The 25,614-nt window shown below is 35.8% G+C and overlaps 1 protein-coding gene across 5 annotated transcripts in view; it reads right to left on the bottom strand.

The window, feature by feature from the left end:
• Positions 1–25,614, bottom strand: part of Pak3 (p21 protein (Cdc42/Rac)-activated kinase 3) — a 250,362-nt gene that overhangs the window by 80,899 nt on the left and 143,849 nt on the right. For all 5 annotated transcript variants that reach the window (XM_013025849.1, XM_013025850.1, XM_013025846.1 and 2 more), the window contains one exon: positions 9,847–10,048. In XM_013025849.1, coding sequence (XP_012881303.1) covers positions 9,847–10,021 — 175 coding nt within the window. In that variant the 5' untranslated portion in view covers positions 10,022–10,048. Of the gene's footprint in view, positions 1–9,846; positions 10,049–25,614 lie in introns of those variants that run through there.

The following is a 25,614-nucleotide window of genomic DNA, read 5'->3' as shown; positions in this document are numbered from 1 at the left end:
CCATGGCTACAGTAGCCCTGTAGGTATTGTCAAAGAAGTAAATACTCCTCATGAAGCCAATAGACACTGAGGGACTGATTTTTGCCTGTATTCTAATCTGTGACACTTCTGCTCTGTACACAAATATCTTTCTTGAGGTTTAGAGTATGAGAAGGGATACATGTGAACAGTCTTAACTCCTGGATCTATGAGATGCATGTTGTCTCTTATATAGAGGATATTGATTTATTTTTTCATATTTTTGATAGAATGCTATTATATGAGCTTTAAAATTAAATTTTACAATTGGAAATACTTAAAAATACTATGGAGGGCAGGGAGGATTGGGTAGGGGGCGGGGGGGGAGGATGGGAAGGGATGGGAAGGGGAAACAAAGGAGGAGGCTACAATGCTTGATAAGAAATGTACTCACTATCTTGCCCCTGTAATTGTAACCCCTCTGTACAATATTTTCACCATAAAAAAATACTATGGAGGTACTGCAATGGAAATTTTGGGTTTACAATACGTTTTATTGTTAGCTTTAAGTATGTATGTATGTATGCATGTATGTATGTATGTATGTATTTGTCGGTCATGGGGCTTGAACTCTGGGCCTCAGCACTATCCCTCAGCTCTTCAGCTCAAGGCTAGCACGCTACCACTTGAACCACAGTGCAACTTCCAGTTTTCTGAGTGGTTTTTGGAGATAAGTGTCTCACAGACTTCCCTGCCCTGTCTTCCAGCAGCGATCCTCAGATCTCAGCCTCCTAAGTAGTTAGGATTACGAGTGTGAGCACCAATGCCAGGCCGGCTCTAAGTATTTAAAGAAATCGATTATGCAGAGTGTGTGAAAATTATAAAAGAAAATTCCATTTAGCATATTTCTGGTTTAAATGTAGTATTTGGAGCAAAGCACACACTGATATGAGCAGAAAAGGGAGGTGCATGTTAATGATGAATACTGGATTATGAATGAATTCGTGGAGAGGAAATTATAGGAAACCATTGTGTTCTATTTCAATGGGATTCTTTACTATTTCAATTTATAATCATCAAACACTACTTTTTTAATCCAAACAATTTTTAAAAATTGGAGAAATAATGATTTCCTTTTTTCTGTTTTTGGTGCTGGTCCTGGGGCTTGAACTGAGCCTGGGAGCGATCATTGAGCTTTTTGTGCTCAAGGCTAGTGCATTACCACTTGAGCCACTGCTCCACTTAAGGTTTTTGGAGGTTAATGGGTGTTAAAGAGTCTCTCAAGCTGGGCATCGGTGGTTCACACCTGTAATCCTAGCTACTTAGGAGGCTGAGATCTGAGGATCTCGGTTCAAGGCCAGCCCTGTCAGGAAAGTCTGTGAGATTCTTATATCAAATAAACCACCAGCAGACTGGAAGTGGCCGTTGTGCCTAAAGTGGTAGCGCACTCGCCTTGAGCTGAAGAGCTGAGGGACAGCGCCCAAGCCCAGAGTTCAAGCCCCACGACTGACAATAAATAAATAAAAATAAGAGTCTCTCAGATTTTCCGGCCAGGACTGTCTTTGACCTTGATTCTCAGATCTCACCCTCCTCCGTAGCTTGGATTACAGGCATGAGCCATCTGTGCCTGGCTGTTTCTTTTTCCTAAATTTTTCTATAAGAACAAGTTATTTCCTGTTCATATGATGGGCCCTCAAGAGGAAAATGTTGTAAAGACAAAGAAATTATCACTCTTCTAATTTCTGACATATAAGTTTCGCCTACTTCTGTAAAAACTCTATTTGGCCATATTCCATTGAGGAAAACCATTTTTCAAAACAAGATAAGTTACTTTTATCTTCTAGTATGCAGTACAGTATTCCCACCTATTGGACTAGGAGTTGGAAGTTATAAATTCTAGGTTTGTACTGCTTTATTATTAAGTGTCAGAGCAATCTTTTGGGATTCAGTGAGCATCTCTGAGCTGCTTTCTCTAAAATGGGAATGCTTACCCTACTTCCATCACAAGAGGGTTAGCAAACAACCAATATGAAAAGTACTTTAAATACTGTAATATCCCCATAACAGCCTTCCCCAAATACATCCTCTCAATTACAATATACTAAATAACAAGATGTCTGTGCCTGTGGAAATATTAATCTGCAACTTTTTGAAAACGGTACTTTCATCACATGAGTAATGTCTGTGGCATATAACTCCCAAGAAAGAATTAAATTGGGCCATTTTAGACATTCACTTTCTTAGTATATCTTTTTATTCCATTAGTAAATCCCAGAAACATCATTGGAAAAGCCTATTGTGGAAAGGTCTATTAGACTGTCCAGTAGAACTTGCTAAAGTCCTCCAATTGAAAACCCAGAAAATTTCACAGCACCTAATTAGTCTATCTACAATTTCTTCAATATCTAGTTCTATTTCCTCAGGTAGAATACTATACCTATTTCCTCCTGCATGATCATCAATGATTAGGAAAAACAGTATGTTCAGATGAGAACTCAGTGCTAGCAGATTCTATGAGAGCATTGCCAAGCCAAATTCATGGGCTGGATGTTCTGTGAGGATGATGAGACAGAGGAAGTGACAGGAAGTGATAGTCCCATGCAAACTCATTACTCATTTGCCCCACACAAATATAGACATCCATCAGCCTCTGTTGTATCATCTTCAGAAACATTCAGCAACATTGTTTATTCTGGAAAATAATTAGGAAGTCAATTCCTATTTATATTTTTTCTACTCAACACAGACTTGTTCCATTCTCATTTATGTACAAATCACATGCGCAACAATTTCAATGGAAAATGTGTCACAACAAAAGGCAAGATGAGGCATTGTATTTTCTATATACTTCTGATCACATGAGCAATTATATAGGGTCCAAGTCTGAGAAGGAGAAAAGCTGTCATTTGCTTTAATAAAGAAAGTTCACTAGCAAATTTTCTTTCCTTGCCCACATCATTTTAATGTTTGATATAGTATTTTCCTTTGTTCCTATCCATCGTCTCCATTGTCCCTAGTGTGTAATACTCCTTTCAAAAACTACCTTTTCTCTTTAGTATGTATTTTCCTTATTACTATATTCTATACTTCTCTGTAATTTGATTATCTGATGGTTTTAGTGAGCTCTATATTTTTGCCAAAGTACCATGTTTATTGGCCTGGAAGAAGTCTGAGCCTTAGTAGACAAAGAGAGTGCTTACTTTCTTCCTTTTCCACAGGAAAATTCTAGGAGTGAAGGATTAGAGGGGAAGCTCTCTCCCGAGGCACAGCACTGACCCCAGAGGACAAACCAAAAGTCCTAAAGAATAGGGCAGTGATCTCTAATGAGCACTGTTTGTTGAGCTGCATGGGCTCCATTTGGAGAAACAAGCACAATTTGGAATGCAAACACAATTCAGAATGCATTTGACTCTGACATTCAGATTTCTGATAAATTAAACCTCCATTAATGGACATGCCCACCATTATTGGACAAATTACAGTCACTAACTAATGCAGATCCCCCAAAGACCTTCAGCATCACCAAAGAAAGATGGAATATTGTTATTACACTAAGTACATTTTATTTTGCATTAATTAAATAAAAATTAGTAATGTGTGTTGACTGAAACATGGATAACATGACTATAAGGGATGGCTGGGCTTTTAAAAATATAATTGTTGCACAGCAGTGCTTCCTTCTGTGTATGATATATAGGAAAAACACACTCTAAGAATTAGAACAACAATATATATTTAATACAGTAACAAGTTATATAGTATTATGAAATTTTTCACATTTATGAACACTTGCAGTTAATGCCTCACCTCTTTAAAGCTAGCAGCATGTAAGCCTATGATGTACACATACCAAATGATAATCTAAACCCCAAAACACTTAAATCAAGTGTTAGCACATCGCTATTGCCAATATTATCATCTCTACATTTGTTTAAAAAAACATGGAAAGAGTTTCTTTCTTTGTCTATGGGGCAATGAAAAAAGTATTCTTTTCTGAAATTGAGATCTATTTAAAGGATACTATAAATTTCTTAAGGAAAATTGAAATCCACAAGTGGCTTCTGATGCTAGAAACATGACTGATCAAGTAATCCCATTGTCCTGTTGCAGGTAGTATAGTGTACGAGAAGAAGAATAGAGCCTAGAGTCAGAGAGAAGTGGGAGGTTTCTTCCTTCTGTCCTTTGCTATCTATGAGGACAGAGGGTTTAGGCTGTTTAATTAAATGTTTTCAGCATACACCACACCATTGGTAAAAAGGGGGTAGCATATACTAACTAAAGGGATTAACACTGAATTATTATAGTTCCTGATACACTACTTGGCACCACTAATGTAATTAAATGGCAAACACAACCTGTTTTTCCCTTCTACACTTCTCTAGCAGCTTACCTCCCAAGTCCCTCTGAATTTCCCATAAGCAAAATGAGCATGAACTACACTCTCTAAAGATAGAGTCTTTCATATTTCACACAACATTACATGTCCTCCAGACAAAAACCTAATACTGAAAAGAATCACAGACACAAGACATATGAGCATATGAGACATAGACAGCACGTATTATAACATTCAAGTTCACCCGATTCTTTCCCATATGTTCTTCCAAGTTTCAAGTCTTTAAAAAATAATACTTTTGGGGGCTGGGAAGGTGGCTCAGTGGTAGAGTGCTTGACTTGCATGCATGAGGCCCTGGGTTCGATTCCTCAGCACCACATAAGCAGAAAAAACTGGAAGTGGAGCCCTTGGCTCAAGTGGTAGAGCACTAGCTTGAGCTGAAGAGCTGAGGGACAGTGCCCAGGCCCAGAGTTCAGGCCTCATGACCGGACCCCCAAAAAAAAATAATAATTACTTGTGGAGGCACTCTGCTATATTCAAAATCCTGGCTGCATCTATTGCCTCATTGCCTTTTAATTATTGGATTTTTTATATTTAAGTGTTTATTAATGTGCTTACTCATGCATGCATTTATTCCCTACTTTGTTCCAAAGTAGATTTCAGGTGGCTTATAAGAACACACAAAACATAATATGATTTTATGTATATATATATATATATATATATATGCAAATAAGATTAGAAAGGAAAGGAAAAATAATTAAAAAGTAGTAGCATAAATGAAGCATTGAAAAACAGCTAATACAAACTACTTATATATCATGGATTCTTATTATAGCTGCTATGCATGGGCCACATGTTTGGCTTCAAGCTTTCTAGTAGTCAATATAAGAGAAACTTAATCAGACTCATGCTTCACAAAGTCCTTAAAATATAATTAGAACACTTGTTTCGGATGTCCTTTTCCTGGTCTAAATCCTGAAAATGTTTTTATAAGTAAAGTATTGTTCTGCCTCCAAGATCCAGCCCTTGGAAGAGTTTCTCACAAAGATCGACACTCAGTATGGAATTTTATCTACTACTTCTTACTTTTACCTATATCTTGAAGTTCCATTTGCTCAATGAAATATGGTTACTAAAGTGACTCTTAAAAAGTAAACAACATTTGTATGTTCTTCCCCCATGGTATAACCCCTGTTTTCACTGTATTTGATTCCAGTGACCTGTATCTTGTATATACATTTTTCTAATTTGGGGAGGGTAAAAGAAATAAAAAAATGCTGAAATAAGGATACAGGTTGACCCATTGTAACAATGAGAAATACAATACACTATGTTGAAAATTAACTTTACAACTTTGGGGAGGAGGTGGAGAGGTGGGAAAAGAAAGGATGGTAGGGGAAAACAAAGAAGGGGGTAATAATGCTAGATAGGAAATGTACTCATTACCTTACTCATGTAACTGTAACCCTTCTGTATAGTATCTTTACAATAAAAATATAAAAAAGCAAACAACAAAAAGATACTCATTTCTGTATGTAAACAAAAATGTTGAAAGTGCTTTAAAAAATCCTTTGCCATCACCAAAGCAAATATTTTCTTTTAAGTAATGAAATAGACTCTTTGACATTATTTATAATGACAAAACTTAGGAAAGGATCCCAAATATCAAAAAGCCAGAAATGGTTAAACAAACCACGATGCCACCACAATATGAAATGATACACACCACCAAAAATAACATATATACTTTAAATGAAGCAAGACATCACCATAAAATGCCGAATAGAGTACATGTGCATATATAGTCATAGAAAGAGTATAGAAAGAAACCCACTAAAGTGTTATCATTGTTTCAGACATTTGTCATTATGAGTGTATTCCATTTCCATATGCTTGTCTTTATTGTCTGTTTTTGGCACTAATAATAATTTAATATGATAAGAAAAAGAGGGATTATAAAAAATTATGAGCCCAGTAAATTTTGTCTTAATGATAGTTCACAATTATATAACACTTCTTAATTTTAATTTTCATTGCACTTTGGTTATTAATAATTATAGTTCATTATCACAAATATAGGCCAGGTATTACCATCTTGGTTTAACTTGTGATAAATCTGAGTCTCAAATTTATGACCCACTGTCACAATCAATAGTGCCAGGTCTAGATATGAACCAGGCCATGAGAACCCAAATCCAGTACCCGGTCCACTAAGATGGGTTGTTATATAACTCCAGCAAATAACAAAAGGCAGGGGCAGAGAAACACTAATCCTTCCTCACCCATGAAGGTCACAATCCTGAAACAAAACCCAGGGTAGCAAATTCCATCTGAGGAAATCATGAATTTAGGAGGAGAAAAAAAGGGCTGAACAAATGAGGTCATAAGTGAAATTTTGAAAGCCCACATAAATATTCTATATGCAATAAAATAATAACAGTGGGTTACATACAGTGGTGGGAGTTCATACAGATTAAAATAAAAACAGTGAGCTCTCCACAATTTCCATTTAGATGCTGAGCGGATTTTCAGGGGTGATCAGGATGCAGCTATCACTTAGTTCTGGTCATTGATATCTATGTTCTCACAGTCACCGAAATCTAATCTTGAAGTTCTAACATCTTGCCCATATATTTAGCACTATGAAGTAAATGAAATCAAGTACCTTGGACCTTTCTGAAATAATTTCTGTCTTGCCAAGTCATTTTGTAAGACTTGTAGGCAATTCTAAAGTTTGTTTAAATCATTCAAGTTTGTCTGAAGGCAACTTATCAGATATTCAATAAGGGTGTTTAAATGACACTAACTCCATGGTTTAGGCTTTTCTGTCACTGTTTTCTTCCCAATATGATCTTTTAAAAATATTCGTATAGCATGTCTTTATAGAGTTAACAGCAATCATTCAGGCTTTGTTTGGAAATAGCAAGGGAATTAAATGGCACTTGATGGCTTAAGTTCCCTTGAAGGTGATTTGTGCCCAATGTTTTTGAAATAATTGCAGTACCTCTTTATGGAATTCTGCTAAATCACTCAAGCTCTGAACAGGTTACATGGGATTTATAGGGGTATACATTTCCATTGCTTTCCTGGGAAGATTAAAATCCTGTTCTTAAAAAATTGCCTCTGTTTATAGCTATATTCATGGCCCATCCCAAAACTTCTAATTTTTATGATAATCAAATGTGGGGTACTGGAAGCTTCTTGAGGATCATCCTACAGTATCACATCACTTAGTATGAATAGATTCAGATTCAGCTTTGGCCAATGACTGTTTCTGTATCAAAAGTTAATCTTCATTCACAGGTTCTTCTTGGTACAAAGATTCATTGCTTTCTGGAGAGGCCACTAAAAGATATTTTAGCATCTCTAGCCAAGTTTCCCAGGTTACATTATTGGCAGGCTCTGTTCAACTACCTAATGCCCCTTTTATTAAGCATACAGGATTAGTCAGTGATACTATAGGAATCCTGTGCAGTAGGATTTTCATATACAGGAACCTTTATAAGATTTTTTGGACCAGTATAGCTGTGCATTCGTTTAACATTCTTTATTGGATGGATGGACCAAATGCTGATCTAAATACTTAAATATCTAAGTGCTCAAGGAAACAGTTGGTAGTAAAGACAATGGTTACATGAGGATGGATAATGGAGAAGCATGTCAAGCACAAAATGAATAATGAATCTGCAAGACTTTGAATTAATGATTTTTCTTTCTTTGAAGGAGTCTTGCATTTCTCCCAGAAAGCACTGTTGAAACCATGCCTTAAAGAGAGAAGGAATAGCCAGGCGCCAGTGGCTCACACCTGTAATCCTAGGTACTCAGGAGGCTGAGATTTGAGAATCATGATTCAAAGCCAGGCTGGGCAGGAAAGTCTGTGAGACTCTTATCTTCAATTATCTACCAGAAAGCCAGAAATTGTGCTAGGGCTCAAAGTGGTAGAGCAGTAGTCTTGAGCAAAACTGCTCAAAAGCAGCACCCAGGCCCTGAGTGCATGCCTCATAACCAACAGATAAGGGGTGGGGGAGAAATCATCCGGTCTGTTTACTTTGCATGTCAGTGCATTGGACACAAGGCAGCCTTTTCTCTAGGTAAGATTTGAACATAGTTTTCTCGAGAGCAGAAATGGTTTTACTTTGAGATCCCTTGAAATAATGGCACAAAACTGTAATATTAGTCTGTCTGATTTTTCTGATTTCGTGTCAGTGCTAGTTGGCTCTTGCTCTTCAAAAGGGTAAGTAGTATTTTTTAAGAACTCCCAACACTTGGTGGTCTTAGTAGCACCAAAAAGCATTGAAGTCTCAATACTTTCTTCAGCTAATGTAAATACAACACGTGGGGTCCTTCGTTGGCATCACCATTACAGAAGATTTGGCCTCTAGATCATGCTACATCCTTCAATTTACAAACAATTCATTGCTTCCAGAAAAACTTTTTTTAAGATCCATATCAGTGGTAGTAAACACGTTTTTATTTTAAAATCCCTCATGTGTGGATACAGATCCCTTGCATGGGAAATATTTTATTATTGCCTTGCTTATCTTCAATCCAGAGGTTTAATGTCATATCCATATTTTTCTGTCCACAGGTTATAAGGGATAACGCATCTTAGAGTTATACAAAAGGGTATGCTGGCACTAATGCAAATTTTGGCTTTCTTTATTATACAAATTCTAGGCCCATTAACATGATATAAACATCTACAAAGCCACTTGTTTTACCTTGACGAAGCAAACTAAAATGTATCTTTTCTAGTGACATCTAATTTCTTGCCCCTTTTAGCTACTTTCTGTGGTGCCAATGCCTCTTGTACTGGCTCTTCTCACATTCTTCTCACAGTCACATTTTAGGTTTATGGTAATGAATACAACCCAATAATTACTTTCTACACATTTCATACCCACAATCATCCCTACATGTTAGCATATGATATTTAAGCACCCAGTTATATCATGAACACCACATGAGTAAATGATAATATATTTTGATATTTAGTGCACATAGGACGGATTCTGTAGGGATCAATTGGTAGAATAAAAAAGGGAATAAGTGACTTTGTTTCTTCCTGTCTTGTGATATGGTCAGACAGATAGGCAGACAACTTGTGTCAAAATGGACTGACTCCCAAATGTGCAATTCACAATCTTCAGTTACCAAAAAGTTATACAGAAGTAAATATACCAATATTTAAATTACCAAAAGTGCTAACTTGCAATTAGGAAGAGATTGCTTTAACTTCTATTCTATGGTATCACAAAGAAAGTTACTGTTTATATACTCAACCCAGTACTGTTACTATGATTTCCCTTGACTTAATGTTATAAATTCAACTTTATGGGAAAGGCAAACACATCATATGTATATTTTCTATCATGCCACAGTAAGTCAATTAAACATGATCCTCTGACAAAAGGTAACCTTTGAGGATGTAGATGTAAAGGTCAGGCAAGTCCTGAACATTCAATGCTAAAGAAATGATGGACCACGAAAGAAAAGTAACAGTGAAAATAAACTAGCCCCTTTTCAATGCACGGCCACTGATACTTTACTTTTATCCCCTCCTCCTGGGAAGATAGAGCGAAGCCTGGCTTTCTTGTTCTTCTCTTCTGGAGCCATGGGAAGTGGTTTGGTGCTGTGGTTGAGTGCTGAAGAATCCCGATTGTTGCTATTCATCCTCATTGGGGGAGCTGGGGGTTTTTCTTCATTATCCAGACTGTCAGACATTTTCAGTTACAGCTGAGTTCACAGTTCCTAAAGAAAAGGAGGAAAAAAATAGATATTAAGGAGGGACTGGCCTGAAACAAATTTAGTAAATATGGCAAATGTAACATATTGTTCTCATGTTTTCTCAGGTTTTATGTGGATTATATTGAACGTTTTTTCCCCTTCTAGAGGGAAGGGATTTATTTCCTCAAATATTACAATGTACCTGTAAAAAGAGGAAAGTGAAGGCAAAAATGATCAATTGATCTATACATATACACAAACTCTTAGGGTCCCTTGTTTTTCCTACAATGACATTTTACTTTGTGTTTTACATATACAATCTCTCAATAACTTAAGATCATCTTTACAACCATATACTGGTGATTGAAGTGTTCAAGTGGCACACAAACTCCTCAGAATTTAGAACAGACACTGGTTTGGCTATTGATGTTTAATGACCCACAACCACGTGATGTCTATTTCTTCTTTGTGCATACCTGATATATAAAATATTCTGTGCTGTTTTTAGGGTAATGAATCAAGTATCCACTCCATAGGTCTGCAGTTACAGTAGAATTGGCATGTACTGTTAGGGAAAACAATAGAGCACCTTCTCCCCCAAGCAGGTGAAAGATAGAAGTGGTTTGAATGTCACCATGAACAAAGATGAGCTCCAGAGCCCTGAGAAGCTATAACCTTACTTTCTGTCAAGTTTTATGACCTAGAAAAAAAGAACAAGGGAAGTGACAGAGGTAACCAGGATGAGTCTGGATTTTAGCAATTTATTTGCTCTTATTTTCATAATTCTTTAGCATCTTATGCCAAAGCCAGGTATATTTGGATTTCATTTCATTGGGAGATGGAAGTAAACTGGAAAAGCATTGACTCTTTAAGGAAATTTCTGTCTTCAACTGTTTACATGTTCTAACTCAAGTTTTCATCTTACACCAGTACACTTGTCAGCACAAATTTATTGGTAAAGCTACCTTCCAAGTGAATCTTTAGTTTGATTACGAGGAAAATCAACTCTCATCGAAAGGAGTCTCTTAATTTACCAATATTACCAGGCACTGATTTAGGAACATGAGAAATGTCTAAATATGACTTAGCATATCATTTTAGTCTAACAACATTACTAGCAAATCTAAGTACAGCAATGAGAATAAAAAAAGGTCAAGTTCTCATTAACTACAGAAATAAGAAATGGTGTAATGGAGTACACTTTAGTCCTTTAGTGGTTATAATGTGTTTATTATTTTCCATAACGAACTGAATGTTAAATTGTTACATAAAATTTTACTAGATTTGATGAAATCATGTTGTTATAGGAAAATGGATAGAACTGGAGATCATCATGTTAAGCAAAACAAGCTAGACTCAGAAAGATAAATATTGCATGTTCCTTCTCATATATAGTCTATATATTTAAACAAAATGATACAAAGTAAAAGGGGGATTATTTGAGAAGAAGAAGACCAATAAGCACAAGAAGAGAGTAATAGGGAGATAAGTATGATCAAATTAAATTATATATATGTGTATGAAATTATCTTAATGAAACACTTTCTTTGAATAATTAAAATATACCAATAAAATTTAATTTTCACTATTTTTAATTTCTCTTAAGTTTTAACAATAAGTTATTTATTTATTGATTGATTGATATTAATAAATATATCTTCTGCTCAAGTGACTGCCAACTATCAATAGGCTTGATTTCCATTTGGATAGAAGATCTTTTTCTTTGTCATGTCTTATACTTTCTTAATAAAATAAAACAAATTCTGAATTTTTTAAAGTATTAAAATAGTGAAATCACTCAGCAATAATTGTTTTGTTTCTACTTCTCACAAGTTGATCAGCCTTATATGTTCCTATATAGGTAAGTCTAGGACATGAGGTACAATGAAAAAGTAACTGTGGCATCAAGCATAAATTACATGCCTAAGTATCAACAGAACCAGTAAATATTCTAACAAGAATATGAAACCAGCATTAATTCTACATTCTCTTTCACATTTTGATTATTTTGCTCCTTCTATATTCACCATTCTTATAATGAAAAAAGTGGGTTAAGATTTATTTAACCCATCTATGACATTCTTTCTACTTTATTTTAGCTACTGAGAAGAATTTGCCACCAGATTGATTTTTCTGCCATTCAAAATTAATGTCTAAATATGAAGTGATTGTTATGCAAATCTCAGAATCTATCTTGGTAAAAATTAAACATGGAAATTATTGGAAAGAAATAGAGCATTTAAATAGAAATACCCAGAAGATAGATTTCAGGGAAAAAAAGTGTCTAACAGGGACAGAGAGCCACCATTCTCCAGATGATATATTCTTTAACTTGTTCTGATGACATATTCTTTAACTTAAGATGACAGAAGTTAAAGCAACATGTTTGACCTCTTTACAACAATCTAGACCTTGCATTATAAGGCAAGTGAGAGTCTGGGACAGCAAGGATTCTAGGGCAACTACATAATTTAGAATACTGTGCTCCTTAGGTCTTGATAAATAGGTGTGGCTCACAGCACAGTGGTCTTTTTCCTCTCTAATTACACTCTAACTGGAGAAGGTGGTAGATGCCCTGCTTCTTTTCAGGCTACCTGATTGCCCATGACATCACCTTACCATGTGTAGTTTAGGTTGAGAAGACCTACTTGGGCTATAAAACTCTAATTCTCTTCTGTGTTGCACTAGTAATCAAAAGCCCAAATTTCAACACATACTCGCCTTATTATCATTATCATAGTCAGTGTGCCAAGAACCTAACTTATAAGACAAATCTTTCTACTTCTACTATACTGGAATTCTTTTAATTCCATTCAACTCATTAATGTCCTAAGAGGAGTTGGAATAAAGCTTTTAGGGACATGGAAATGAGAATGAAGTACCTATATCCTGTTCCACACTGAAAACATAGTATAGCATGAGCTAAATCTAATCATTTCTTTACCTAGAAACTTGAGTTAGTTTTGCTTGAATTATCTTGATTTTACCTCAATGCTTATTATGCTTTTCAAGGTACAACCAATAATAATCATATTGTATTTACTCCACAAAATCCTGATTTTGTGACACAAGTATAAATGCACGAAGTTCTTGTTATCTTTAGCCCACTTTCAAAGCAAATGCTTCAAAGCTCACTTTTGGACCTATGAAGAAAAGGCAGGAACATTTAAGGAAGCCTTGATGTTAATGCATTTGTTTCCCTGAGTGGAAGTATCTCCTATTCCACAAATGTAGGAAAAGGAGATTTGTTATGATTGTAAATGATACCAACTTCCTAAGAAATATCTTTTTTGGAGACAGCTTGTTACAAAGTACAGTATTAATGGATCACTGGTTCAATCTACATATGATGTCATTATTTCCAAGATCTGGAAGACTATTTTGCTTGGGATAGCTGTAGGCTCTATTTCAAGAATTGTACAAAAACACCATTATTCTCTATCAAGTCAATCAAAAAACTGTTTATCTTCAAAGTTTAACTATTATTGTCCACTTCTACAGCAGAATGGACACTTGCAAGTGAGGGGCACACTAGATCTTGAACAGGACAATTGTTTCACTCCTAGAAATAGGCTCTTAGCAGCATGGAGAATCAGCTAACATGAATTCATGAACAGCAGCAATTAATATCTGTTCACAAATTTAATTTCACGTTTAGCTATTAGTTTTCTTTAGAGAGAATTGGATTCTTTAGAGAGAATTGTAATTACTCTGTAATTACACTTGAAATTCATCTTCAATAAAAAAGTAACTGTGTTTCATGATAATCAAGAAGTATAAACAATCCTTTTCCAGAATACTACAAAACTCCCTCTTTCTTTCCCAAATTTCCTCTCTCCATGAAGTCTCATGTACAAGTGTGGGAACATATGTACACTAGTGAATACACGAGCATACACACACACACACACACACACACACACACACACACACACACACACACACCCTTCACTGACTTGCCTTTTAACACAGACTTTTACTGCCAAATATTTTAGAGGAAAACTACTATTGGAAGTAGGAAGATCTCAAGTTCTAGGCCAGTCCCCAAATTTAAACAAAAGGCCTGAGGGTGGGACTTAAATAGATGAGCACATGCCGGGCATGCAGAAGGTCCTGGGTTCAATCCCCAATACTAAAAAAAGATGAATGACAAATGTAGATGAAATAAATAGGAATGATTAAAAATTGCCATTATTCTTCCAGTCCTCCAAAATATATTCTCTTAATGTAGTGTCAAACTAAATACTCAGAGAATGATCGATCAATAAGCACGAAAAACAAGGTATGGATTTTTATAGATCAGAAAAGAAGGGACATGATAGGTAGTCAACTACATTCTAGTTAATGTGACCAAAATTCCTAGGATGGTATGTATTGAATAGAATGCATCCAAAACTGCCTTTTGTGCCGATTAGCTAAAGGTGCTCTATATATGCAAAAGACAGGAATCTGGAAATTCTTGTCCTACAACTTGCAAGGCCATCTATTAAACCATAAGCAAATGAAATAAATATTTTCATCACATCTCATACCATCAGAGACACATACAGAAACAAATACATGGCTGCATTATTCTGTGTGCTTTCAAAACCTGTGACTACTTATTTTTGAGTAAAAACTAATTACTGCTTCTTTTCACAAAACCAAAGACCACACCAGCAAATGCACAGCCACTATCACCATGTAATGAAACCATAGGTGAAAGCTCTAAAGCCACCAGCAACACAAAGTTGTTATCACAAATTTATGAGCACAGCATCATAGTTTATTATCTTTTTTATATCAAACTGGGGATTTCACACAGGACTGGGATACAGGCTAGAGAAAATATCCATAATGAACTTACTAATATTGCTAATTTTAGCACCCAGAAATTCTTCTTTGGCAGGAGACAGTGGTGGTAATTCAATACAAGAATTAGCTATTTAGATCAGAATTAAATTTTTAAAGATAGCTTTTACACTTCAAAGTATTAAGTAAATATAAAACTAATGTCAACTGATCTCTCCCTTGACAATGGTTCAACATTGGTATGTTCCTTGTATAAGAGGACCAGGATGCTACCTTTATTAGAAAAATAATATCTACACTGAATTGTATGTTGATGGTGGATATTGTAGACTTAAACCATTGGCATTTTCTAGGTTTCTTTGTATCTTAAAGCATATGTTTTCAAGATGCTTAGCTTTCAGATGTAGACTTAACTTGGAAATAGACCATGCTCTGTAGCCTATGCTAACACCAAACACATTTTTTTCTTGGATGCATTATTAGCAATGAACCACCCAGATCATCAATTATTCATCAATTATGATGAATAATCTAAGAAAATATAGAAGACATTTTAAAAATTACTGTAAAAACAATAATAAAAAGCTAAGGAAAATAATCATCTTACTCTCTACTAAAGGAATAATATTTTAAGAATTAAAGAAATATTGTGCATTGCTTTGCATTTATACAGCAACTTGGGGGAGGAGAGGAGTAGATGAAGAGGAAAAGCAGGGAGAGTGCAGTCAAGAATTCGATATATATCCTACAAAATTAAGAAAAGTGAGAGAAAGGATGGGTTGGGAGGGATGTGTGAGCATGTTAAAAGGGGTGACATTTTTCAAAATGCATTGTATTCATACCCTACTTCATTGAATGGCAAGTCTTTTGTACAAATATTTATAGCTAATAAAATAAAAAGCATAGCAACCTGAATTTTAATATTTTTACACACTTTCCAAAATATTACTTTCCATAATAGGCTATGATATCCAAGTGGAGCATTTCACGGGAGGAGAATAGGTTAATTCTGTGTCTCTCAGAAGCTCTAAAAGTACATATCACTCCCAACGTAAGTGAGCAAAAGACAACCCTTTCCCTATAGCTGATCAGATGGACTCACTTAGTTTTTTCATCATCTTCTCAAATTGTACACAATTATGCATGTCATTTCTCTCACTAGATCATAAGCTCCTTAAGGGTAAGAGACCATCCCTTACACCTATATACTTTCATACTACATAGTACAGTATCTTCTTTTAAATAAGCATTATATCTGAGGTTATTAAACAGAGCTCTATATAATTCATTAATTTATTTTAATCATGAAGAAGGGCTTCAATCTACATTTCTCATATAAGAAATTTACAAAATGCATAGATTAAGTGATCTGCTTAGGGTCACAAAATAAGTTAAAGAATTGAGATTAGAATACTTTAAACTTCTGGACTCTGGCAAATTTTCTTTCAACTATATACTATGCAAATACAACATGTAGCTAAGTAAACACATAAACACACACTTTTCTAATATGCACTTCGGTTTTTAAGATAGTCATAAATAGTATAGATAGTGGTAAATAGTATAGCTTTTTCATTTCAAATGACTGCAGGCTGGTACTTACTGATTTCAATTGTTTTTCCCATCCAAAGGCCCAAAATTGGGTGGTTTACTGCCAGAACTTCAAAAGGTTCTGTTCGTTGGGTGTGCCAATTCTTAGATGAACTTGTTTTGGGGCTTGCCTCTTCTGGGGCACTCACCAACAGAACTCTGCTATCAGAGACAAGGGTGTGCTGTTTCAAAGAGCCTCGCCGGGGAGATAGCATTACAGTGTGTAATGGAGGGAAGCCATTTCTAAGATCATTTGATCAGGAGGAGTTGGGCTTCTTGTTAGGCAGGAGATTTGCAAAAGCAGCCGGACAAGCAAGGGAGTCACTGGCTCTTTTTACAGCTGCCTAGTTTCAATCTTAGATTATGCAAGAGATAGCTCACTGCTGACATACATACAAGCACACTCATATGGAATACATTCATTTTCTCTCTCATTCACACAAGCAAATGAGATTGGTTTCTCTGCTTACACATTTTCAAGTGAATTCAATTGTTTTCAGTTAAAGCTTGATATTATTTGAGTCCCAGAGGCCAGCATATTATAGTTCCAAATTTGAATGTGAGATCGCACGTAAGAAAATGGGTAATAAGCCACCATATTCCAGATCACATATAATGTATGCAGTATGAGGGAAGAATAGGGTTTATTTGGAATGAATTCTTAAGCTTCTAAATATATGAGTACCATACTTTATTATTCATTGTATATGCTGCATGAGCTAAAGCCAAGAAAATGCCAGTGATTATCTGATGTATATTTATATTTGCAAATCAATGCATTATTACCAGTTTCAGTCTTTTCATTTCCAATATTGACACTTCTAAGAAGAGAAAGTAAGATGCATAAACTACAAGGATACAGAAATTTTTAAGCAAAAAAGAAATGATTACTCTAAAAGATACTTCAAAGAAATAAGTGGAAAAAATTAGATGCAGACTAGGAGCCCAGTTAAGCAGTATCTGATAAATGAAAGTATTCAGTCTTCGGAGTATTGGCTGCTCTTTGTTACTATGCATGGATGATAATCATACCATTCCCTTAGCCACTCAACTTAAAGTATCCACACATTTCCTCCCACTTGAGTTTAGAAATTCAGTTTTTGCTACATTTCAATTTATGAATTAGAGCTTATCATCCTAGATTCTTTCTCTGTTTCAAGATCAGCATTCCATAGGGAAGGTATCCATAGCATGTTCAAAGAGAAAAGCTACATGAAGACAAACGAGTGGTGACCTTATTTCTAAACTAGAAGCCTAGATCAACGTTAACAGAGCTCACATTTCCCATAAAAAGTACCTTTATTTTGCCATAATGGTGGACAATGAATTTGTGCTCACAAAAAATGAAGCAAATTTTCCTCAAGTTTCTGTTCCTTAACCAGAATAAACATCACGGTTCAATTAATACATACTAAAAAAATGACAGAAAAGTATAACAAGCTCTGCTAGGGGGTATCAGCAGGAAAGTGAGGGAAAATGGAGTAAAGAATGAGGGTGCATATTGTTGAAGTGCTATATCTATATTTTTCATATATATGTTTATATATATGAAAATAAAACAAAAAACTGTTGAAATTGTTTAAAGAAATGTGAAGAGGATAAAAAAAAGAAATGGGAAGAGGATAAAGGAGAGTGATCGATGAGGAGCATTTGATAAGGTACATTGTAGGCATATATAGAAAATGTCACAATGAAGCTTCCCACTTGTACAACTAATGTATGTTAATAGAAAGTCTTGTTGTAATCCTCCTGTAATCTCAGGAGGCTGAGATCTGAAGGATTATACTTGAAGGACAGACTGGGCATAAACATTTGCTAGACTTTATCTTCAAAATAACCATTAAAAACCAAAGATTGAGGCATGGATCTAATGGTAGAGTACCAGCCTAATCAAGCACAAACACTATTACAGAAAAATTTTTTTAAAAAATCAATTGAAAAATGCCTCCATTTCTAAATTTTAGAAGAACTGAGAATGTACTTCAGCATCTTATTAGGAACTGCTTTAGAAAGCATCTCTCTCTGTCTCTATCTCTGTTTGTCTTTCCAAGTCCTTTCTTTCCTTTTTCCTCTCCCCTTCCTTCTCTTTCTTGGAAACCAAGTGAACACCAACTCCCTTTCAGCTTAACCTCAAGCCCAAAGCAATGAAGTCAGCCAACTATGAACAAAAACCTCTGAAACAGACAAAATAAATCTTTCCACCCTTAACAAAACATTTCCTTCAAATGCTGCAGAAAGAATGGGATGTGAGAAGACCTACTTTCCACTTATCCCACTTCACAATGGTTGGGTATAAACATCTAGATGGCCATAGCCCTACTTATAAACATTCCCCATCTCTAACTCCCATCAAAGGCAAATATTTTGTTTTAATGAAAACTGGTCATAGGTATGAGAAAAGCTCATAATCTACTCAAAACAATTTTCTAGAAACCAAAAGCCTAATTTGAAAGATCTCACAATTGAGTATGCTGGCTTCTCCATGGCCTTCTAGCCAATTCACGTAAACTCTTCATTGGAAAGTTGTTGGATCCATTAGGTAGTATGGTCCCCTTGCTCTTCATTACTGTACTACTTGGTTATAGCTCCCACTGATCATTTATAGAGGATATGACTTATGATTGGTTCAGCCTACTACAGATCCTACCCAATCACACAATCAACAAAGAAAAGACTGCTTTGTAGCTTTGTCTTTCTGTGGCCCTGGAAATACCTCAAGCTGAGATAACAAGGTCCAACCCTCAATTATGGGGAGGAATATGTGATACAGATACTCTGGGAAGAAAATTGCAGATAAAGCAGGGGCAGGTTTTTCTATAAGGAGATAGAGTCAGGAAGACCTGAGGGGGAAATCAATTCATTGTTTCCAAATTAGTCCCATGGAATATGAATTGTTTCTTAGAACACATCTAGACAATAATATTGAGGAAAGAAAGGGAGGGAAACCTGTGTTCACAAATTGAAGTTATTCATCTCAGTATGTTATTTCTCCTTCAATTGTTCTTGGTAAATTTCTGGTGTCACCACAATCCCAATCATGTCAACCACCTACAAGGTATACCCTAGTCTCAGGAATGGCATAATAATAAACATTGATATGTTACAGACATATTAAACCAACATTGCCTTTTATAGGAAAATATATCAATCAATGTTTTATCCTTTTTTATTTCTGGTTAACTTTTATTTCAAGGAATCCTGAAACAAAACAAAGACATACTACTCTTTGAGAAGGCAGATAATATGATCTATTATTAAGGCTCCTTAAACACCCATCTCTGTGTGTACTCATCTCTCAAACAATACTCCTTTATTATTTCTCATGTTCCAGGCACAGTGTCAGGTGATAGGCATAAGGAGATAAATAAGTGCCTATCTGCTAGTAATGTTACACACTCAATCAGAAGGTTTCATCTGAGTCTGCATATAATATATAAAATGTTGGCCAGATATGCAGACTGAAAGACAACTATAAGCCAGGTGCCAGTGACTCATACCCGTAATCCTAGCTATGCAGAAAGCTGAGATCTTAGGATCTCAATTTGAAGCCAGCTCAGGCATGAAAATCTGAGACACTTCTCTCCAATTAACCACCAAAAAAGCCATAAGGGAAGCTGTGGTTTGATTGGTATTGCATGAACCTTGAGTAGAAAAGCTCAGGAACAGTGGCAAAGCCCTGAGTTCAAGCCCTAGGAACAGTACACACACACACACACACACACACACACACACACACACACACACACACACACACACACACATACACGCACGCACACACGCACAAAGAAATACAATCACACACAAACAAGTAATGGTTACTTAAACTGCAAAACGAAGGTATTTAATAAAATAAGAGCTATATGACTTTATAAAAGGATAAGCATTATTTTAACTGAGTGTTATCCTTTCCTGTGAAAAATCAATGTAATAATCATACTACCAGACATAAGAAATGTGTGAGATATTGTTCCAAAAATAACACAGCCTTTTATATTCCCCTGCCACCATTATTCATATGTCTAAACTATGGCATTTGGTATAGAGAGTATAGAAAGGGATGAATAAAGCTCAGTCCATGGCTTCAAACAGCTACTGTCAAGTTGCAACCGAGGTAGGCATAAGATGCCTTGGAAAAATAGAATACGAAGTGTAGCTAATGTTCCCAGTGTATCATCAGGACTTGAAATGTAAAAAGCCCTAGGTTGTCATAAGGTATCATACTCAATAATACATTCTAACAAATGAATATTCTCAAGCATGCTAAATAAGGTTTCTTGGGCACAAGCACCTGTTTCTGCTGAACTAAGTGATGTTACTTCTGTATAAGGAAGAAAAGAGCTCTTAAACCTACAGAAGTAACATGCACAAGGCTAAAAGCCAGGACACTGACTCCTGATGAACTATGAAAGGAAAAACTCAGTAGAATGAGATATAAAACAACTTCTTGACAAGTAACTATATGTGTGAACATAATAGACTACTTTGGGTAAATGTATGAGGCATATAATGATCGGAAAAATAAACTCTATGCTTTTATATTACATTTTAGGAACAAATTATATCTTGTTATATAGTCTTAATCTGGGAGGTTGATTTTTAGTTACTAGATATTGTTGCTTTGTTGGTTTGTTGAGACAATGTCTTACTACATAGTTCATGCTTCCTTGGACCTTACTAAATAGCCCAGGCTGGCTTTGAACTTATTAATCTCTTGTCTCAGTCCCCTGAATGGTAGTAAGTCTCTTATAAACCCCCAAAGAAATGCCTTTAATAAATAATTATGGAATAATTCCAATTCTATTTTGGGATTATTCTGTAACGTTTAGAAAATCATTGAATTTTTACAAGTCTATTAATTAATTTAGAATTGACACCATGGCTAGTATGTACCAAGGTACCAGAAAATACTTCGGAAGGAAAGTTAGTGTTGCCTAGAGGTGTCAGAGGACATGCCTTTTGAGTAGTGTATTGAAGGATGAATAGAAGTTTACCAGATTTTAGGGTGAGAAATGAACAAGAAACAGTACTTATCCTTGAAGAGTATCAGCATGACAGCACTGTGCAAAAATAAAGCAGGTTGTCACTGAAGAGGAGATATTGGGAGGGGGAGAGAGAGAGGGAAAAAAAAGAGAGATGCTTAACAGCCTACAAAAAGGAAGCTTCACAAAGAAAGTACATAGGAGTTGCATTAAGAAAAACAAGTGATCAAATAATGGGAAAGCCAGGTTTTGGACACAGGAACAGTGAGTTCAGGCTCAGAGGAGAGTAGAGACCAAGAAGAGATTGGGAATCAACTAGAATAATATTAAGATACATGGATTGGGAATCAACTAGAATCATATTAAGATACATGGAGTAAAAGTTCTTGACCTTGCATCCTTCTCTATGGGATTTATAGTCTTTCTAACCATATGAAGAGGTGTGAAGACTGGGATAGTAGGATTCACTTTGAATTTTACAACTATTATTAAAGTGACAATATCTATCACATATCTAAGTTTAAGAAAAGGACTTGCTCCTGGTGTTTTTCCTCCTTCCTCATTGCTGTTCTGTTCACAACTGGATACACAGCATATGGTGACCACTAGGCTTTCTTTTTAACTGTGTATAGACTTAATTCAGAATATAAATTGATCACCCAATTCCCTACTGCACAATATTAGTATTCCAATTTTAGTATTATTACTTCATATATACATAATTGTTCTAATTTTTAATGTATATTTTTCTTCATTACTTTTTTGTTTTGTTACTTAGAAGTTAGGTTATAATTTCCTCTCTTTTCCTTTCCTTTGCTACATCCCTCTAATCTGTTTTTTTCCTTCTATATTTCATTGTATATCTTAATCTTTCTTCTTACTACACCTCAATCCATTTACAATTATTTCTATTCCTTCATTCTCTCTTCCACTTCTTTACTTGTTGGTCCCCAAGTGTAAAACATTGAGCTAGACTATAGCTGTAGCCAGTGAGACTGTGCCAAAGTGGTACAGAGAGTTACTCCTTTGGCCCAAACCATTCTAAACCTCATAATATAGCTACTCACTGATTACAACTGTTAATAATCCCCACTTGTGAAACATAATACCCCTCCTCTGACAAAGATAAGTAGAGGTAAATAAGGGAACACCTATCTATTATTGGGAACCTCTAAAATGAGTCAACTCCCAGGTGTGGATTTTGTCTTAAATCTGTGCTCAGTGGTGGTATTGGGCATACTTACATATTCAACAGAGGATAGATAGAGTGATATACCTATTTGGATTGTGTACCTCCAAAGTCTACACGATCACAGGACTTTGAGTTGGTGCTTATCTTAAAATTGTGTTCTGATGAGGGACTGGATATACTTTCATCTCCAAAAAAGGAGAGATTTAGTGAAAACACCTATCATTGAGTGAGAACTTCCAAAGTCGGTGCAACTACAGGGCTTTGGGTTCAGGCTCACCATAAAATTGTGTTCTGGTGGGGAAGTGGAGATATTTACAAATCCAAAAAGAAGAAATAGTGAAAATACACATTTTAAGTGTGAACCTCCAATTCCTGTGTAAGTACAGGACTCTGGGTGGGGACATGTTTTAGAATTGTAATTTTGTGTGTAATTGATACATTCTCACCCCCCAAAAGTGAGATACCGTGAAAACTCTCATTGTTGATTGTAATACCCCAAAGGCTGTTCTTCTACAGTGCTTTAGGTAAGTGCTAGTCTTAGATGTGTGTTCTGGTGTGTAACAGGATATAATCTCACTCCAAAATGGGTGAGATAGAGTGAAAATACACATCGTTGATTGTAAACTCCCAAAGTCTGCAATGACAGAGCTCTGGGTAGGTGCTTGTCTTAGAATTGTGTTCTTCTGTGTAATTGGATATACACTCACTCCCAAAAAGGTGAGAGAGAGAGTGAAAACACCCATCATTAATTGTAAATCTCCAAAATCTGTGCAACCACAGGGCTCTGGGTTGGTACTTGTGTTTTAGTGAGGAGCTGTATTTGCTTTCATGCCCAGATGGGCAGAACAAGCCACAGAAACACAAGAAAAATGGCAAGTCAAGGAATTTCAACTCCCACCCAGGACAAACAGGCAACAGAGCATTTAATAAAAAAAAATCCAGAGGATACCTCTCAAAATGCTTTACAAACACTACTGGTAAACATACTGAATGCTTATGTAGGCTTTAGCCTACATAAGGCTATGTGTGAGTGTGATGAAGCAAACAAAAATTAATAGAGTAATTCATGGAATCCACAACCAGAAAGCTGAATGAATTCCAATAAAAGAAAGGGAGTCCAGTAAAAGTATAACCACTCAACTAAGGGATTTGAGAGTGAACATAGAAAACCAAATCAAGGAGGCAAAGAAATCCATACAAGATCTGAAACAAAGCTTCAACAATGAAGTTGAAGCCATTAAAACTGTACATTTAGAAGGGAAATAAAAAACAAAGTAGAAAGTCTGGACAGTAGCCTACACCATGCAGAAGACCATATCTCTGGGATAGAAGACAGTTTAGACATTATAGAGAAAGAATATACAAGTATTCAAAACAAATCGAAAAAATATGATAGATCTATTCAGCATATATAAGGCTAATGGGTGTAGAAGAGGCCCTAGAAATAGAAGCCAAAGGTCTAGGAAATTTATTTAACAGAATCCTAGCAGAGAACTTCCCAAACATGCAAAAAGATATGCCCATTTAGATAGAAGAAGCCTTTAGAAACCCAAATAGACCAGACCAGAACAGGACATCCCATCGCCACATTGTAATCTGGACAGGATCAATAGAAACCAAGGAAAGGATCCTTAAAGCTGTCAGGGAGAAAATATCAATCACCTATAAAGGAAAACCAATCCAAATAACTACAGATTTCTCAGCAAAGACCATGAAAGCAAGAAGAGCCTAGAATGAAGTATGCATGCCCCAAAGCAAACAATTATCAATAAAGAATGGTGTACCCAGCTAGACTCTCCTTCATAACTGAGGGGAAAATAAAAACCTTCCACTGCAAAGAAAAACTGAAAAAAATGTCTCTACCAAACCATCACTACAAAAGATACTTAAAGATGTCTTACACATAGAGAAACAAGTAGAACACAAAGAAAGCAAAGAAACAGCCCCCAAAGAATCAGATAAACATAGGCAGAACCTAAGTGACACAGCCCCTAAGAAGGTGGATAATATGACATGAACTACCAAACACCTCTCAATCCTAACTTTCAATGTTAATGGACTTAACTCTCCAATTAAATGACATAGAATCTCTAATTGGATCAAAAAACAGGATCTGTCTATCTGCTGTCTTCAAGAGATACACCTTCTCTACAAAAACAAACATATCCTGAAAGTGAAAGGCTGGAATAAAATCTACCACAAATAAGCTGGTGTTGCCATCCTAATATTATATGAAATAAAATTAAAATTAGTGAGAAGAGATAAAAAATGATACTACATTCTAGTAAAAGGATCTCTTCTACAGGAGGATATAACAATTCTAAATATCTAGTCACCAAATACCATAGCATCCAAATTTATCCAAGAAACACTACTTTCCCTCAAAGCACACATGCACACATAGATCCAAAGATATGGATCATCAGAGAATATAACACACCACTTTCCCTGCTGGATAGATCAACTCAGCAAAAACTCACCAGAGAAACAGCAGATTTAAACAACTGCATAGACCAACTAGACTTAACAGACATATATAGAATATTTCACCCATCAACAACAGAATACACATTCTTCTCAGCAGCATATGGAACATTCTCCAAAATAGACCAAATTTTAGGTAACAAATCTATCAAAATAGAGAAACATTGAAATATTACGTCCTGCATTCTCTCAGACCACAAGGGAATAAAATTAGAATTCAACACCAAATGCCACCCAAGAAAATCCTGTAACACATGGAGGCTGAACAACACACTGTTGAACCACCAATGGGTCACTGAAGAGATTAGAAAGAAAATTCAAATGTTCATGTACTCAACAAAAATGAACACACAAATTACCACCACCTCTGGAACAGAGCAAAGGCAGTACTCAGAGGAAATTTCATAGCTATGAGTTGTTACATCAACAAATTGGACAGATTTTTTTTGGGGGGGTCCGGTCGTGGGGCCTGAACTCTGGGACTGGGCGCTGTCCCTCAGCTCTTCAGCTCAAAGCTAGAGCACTACCACTTGAGCCACAGCACCACTTCCGGC

The sequence above is a fragment of the Dipodomys ordii genome, unplaced genomic scaffold (genome assembly GCF_000151885.1).
Source record: "Dipodomys ordii isolate 6190 unplaced genomic scaffold, Dord_2.0 Scaffold88, whole genome shotgun sequence".
Lineage (NCBI taxonomy): Eukaryota > Metazoa > Chordata > Mammalia > Rodentia > Heteromyidae > Dipodomys > Dipodomys ordii.
This window is presented reverse-complemented; position numbering and strand designations above follow the sequence as displayed.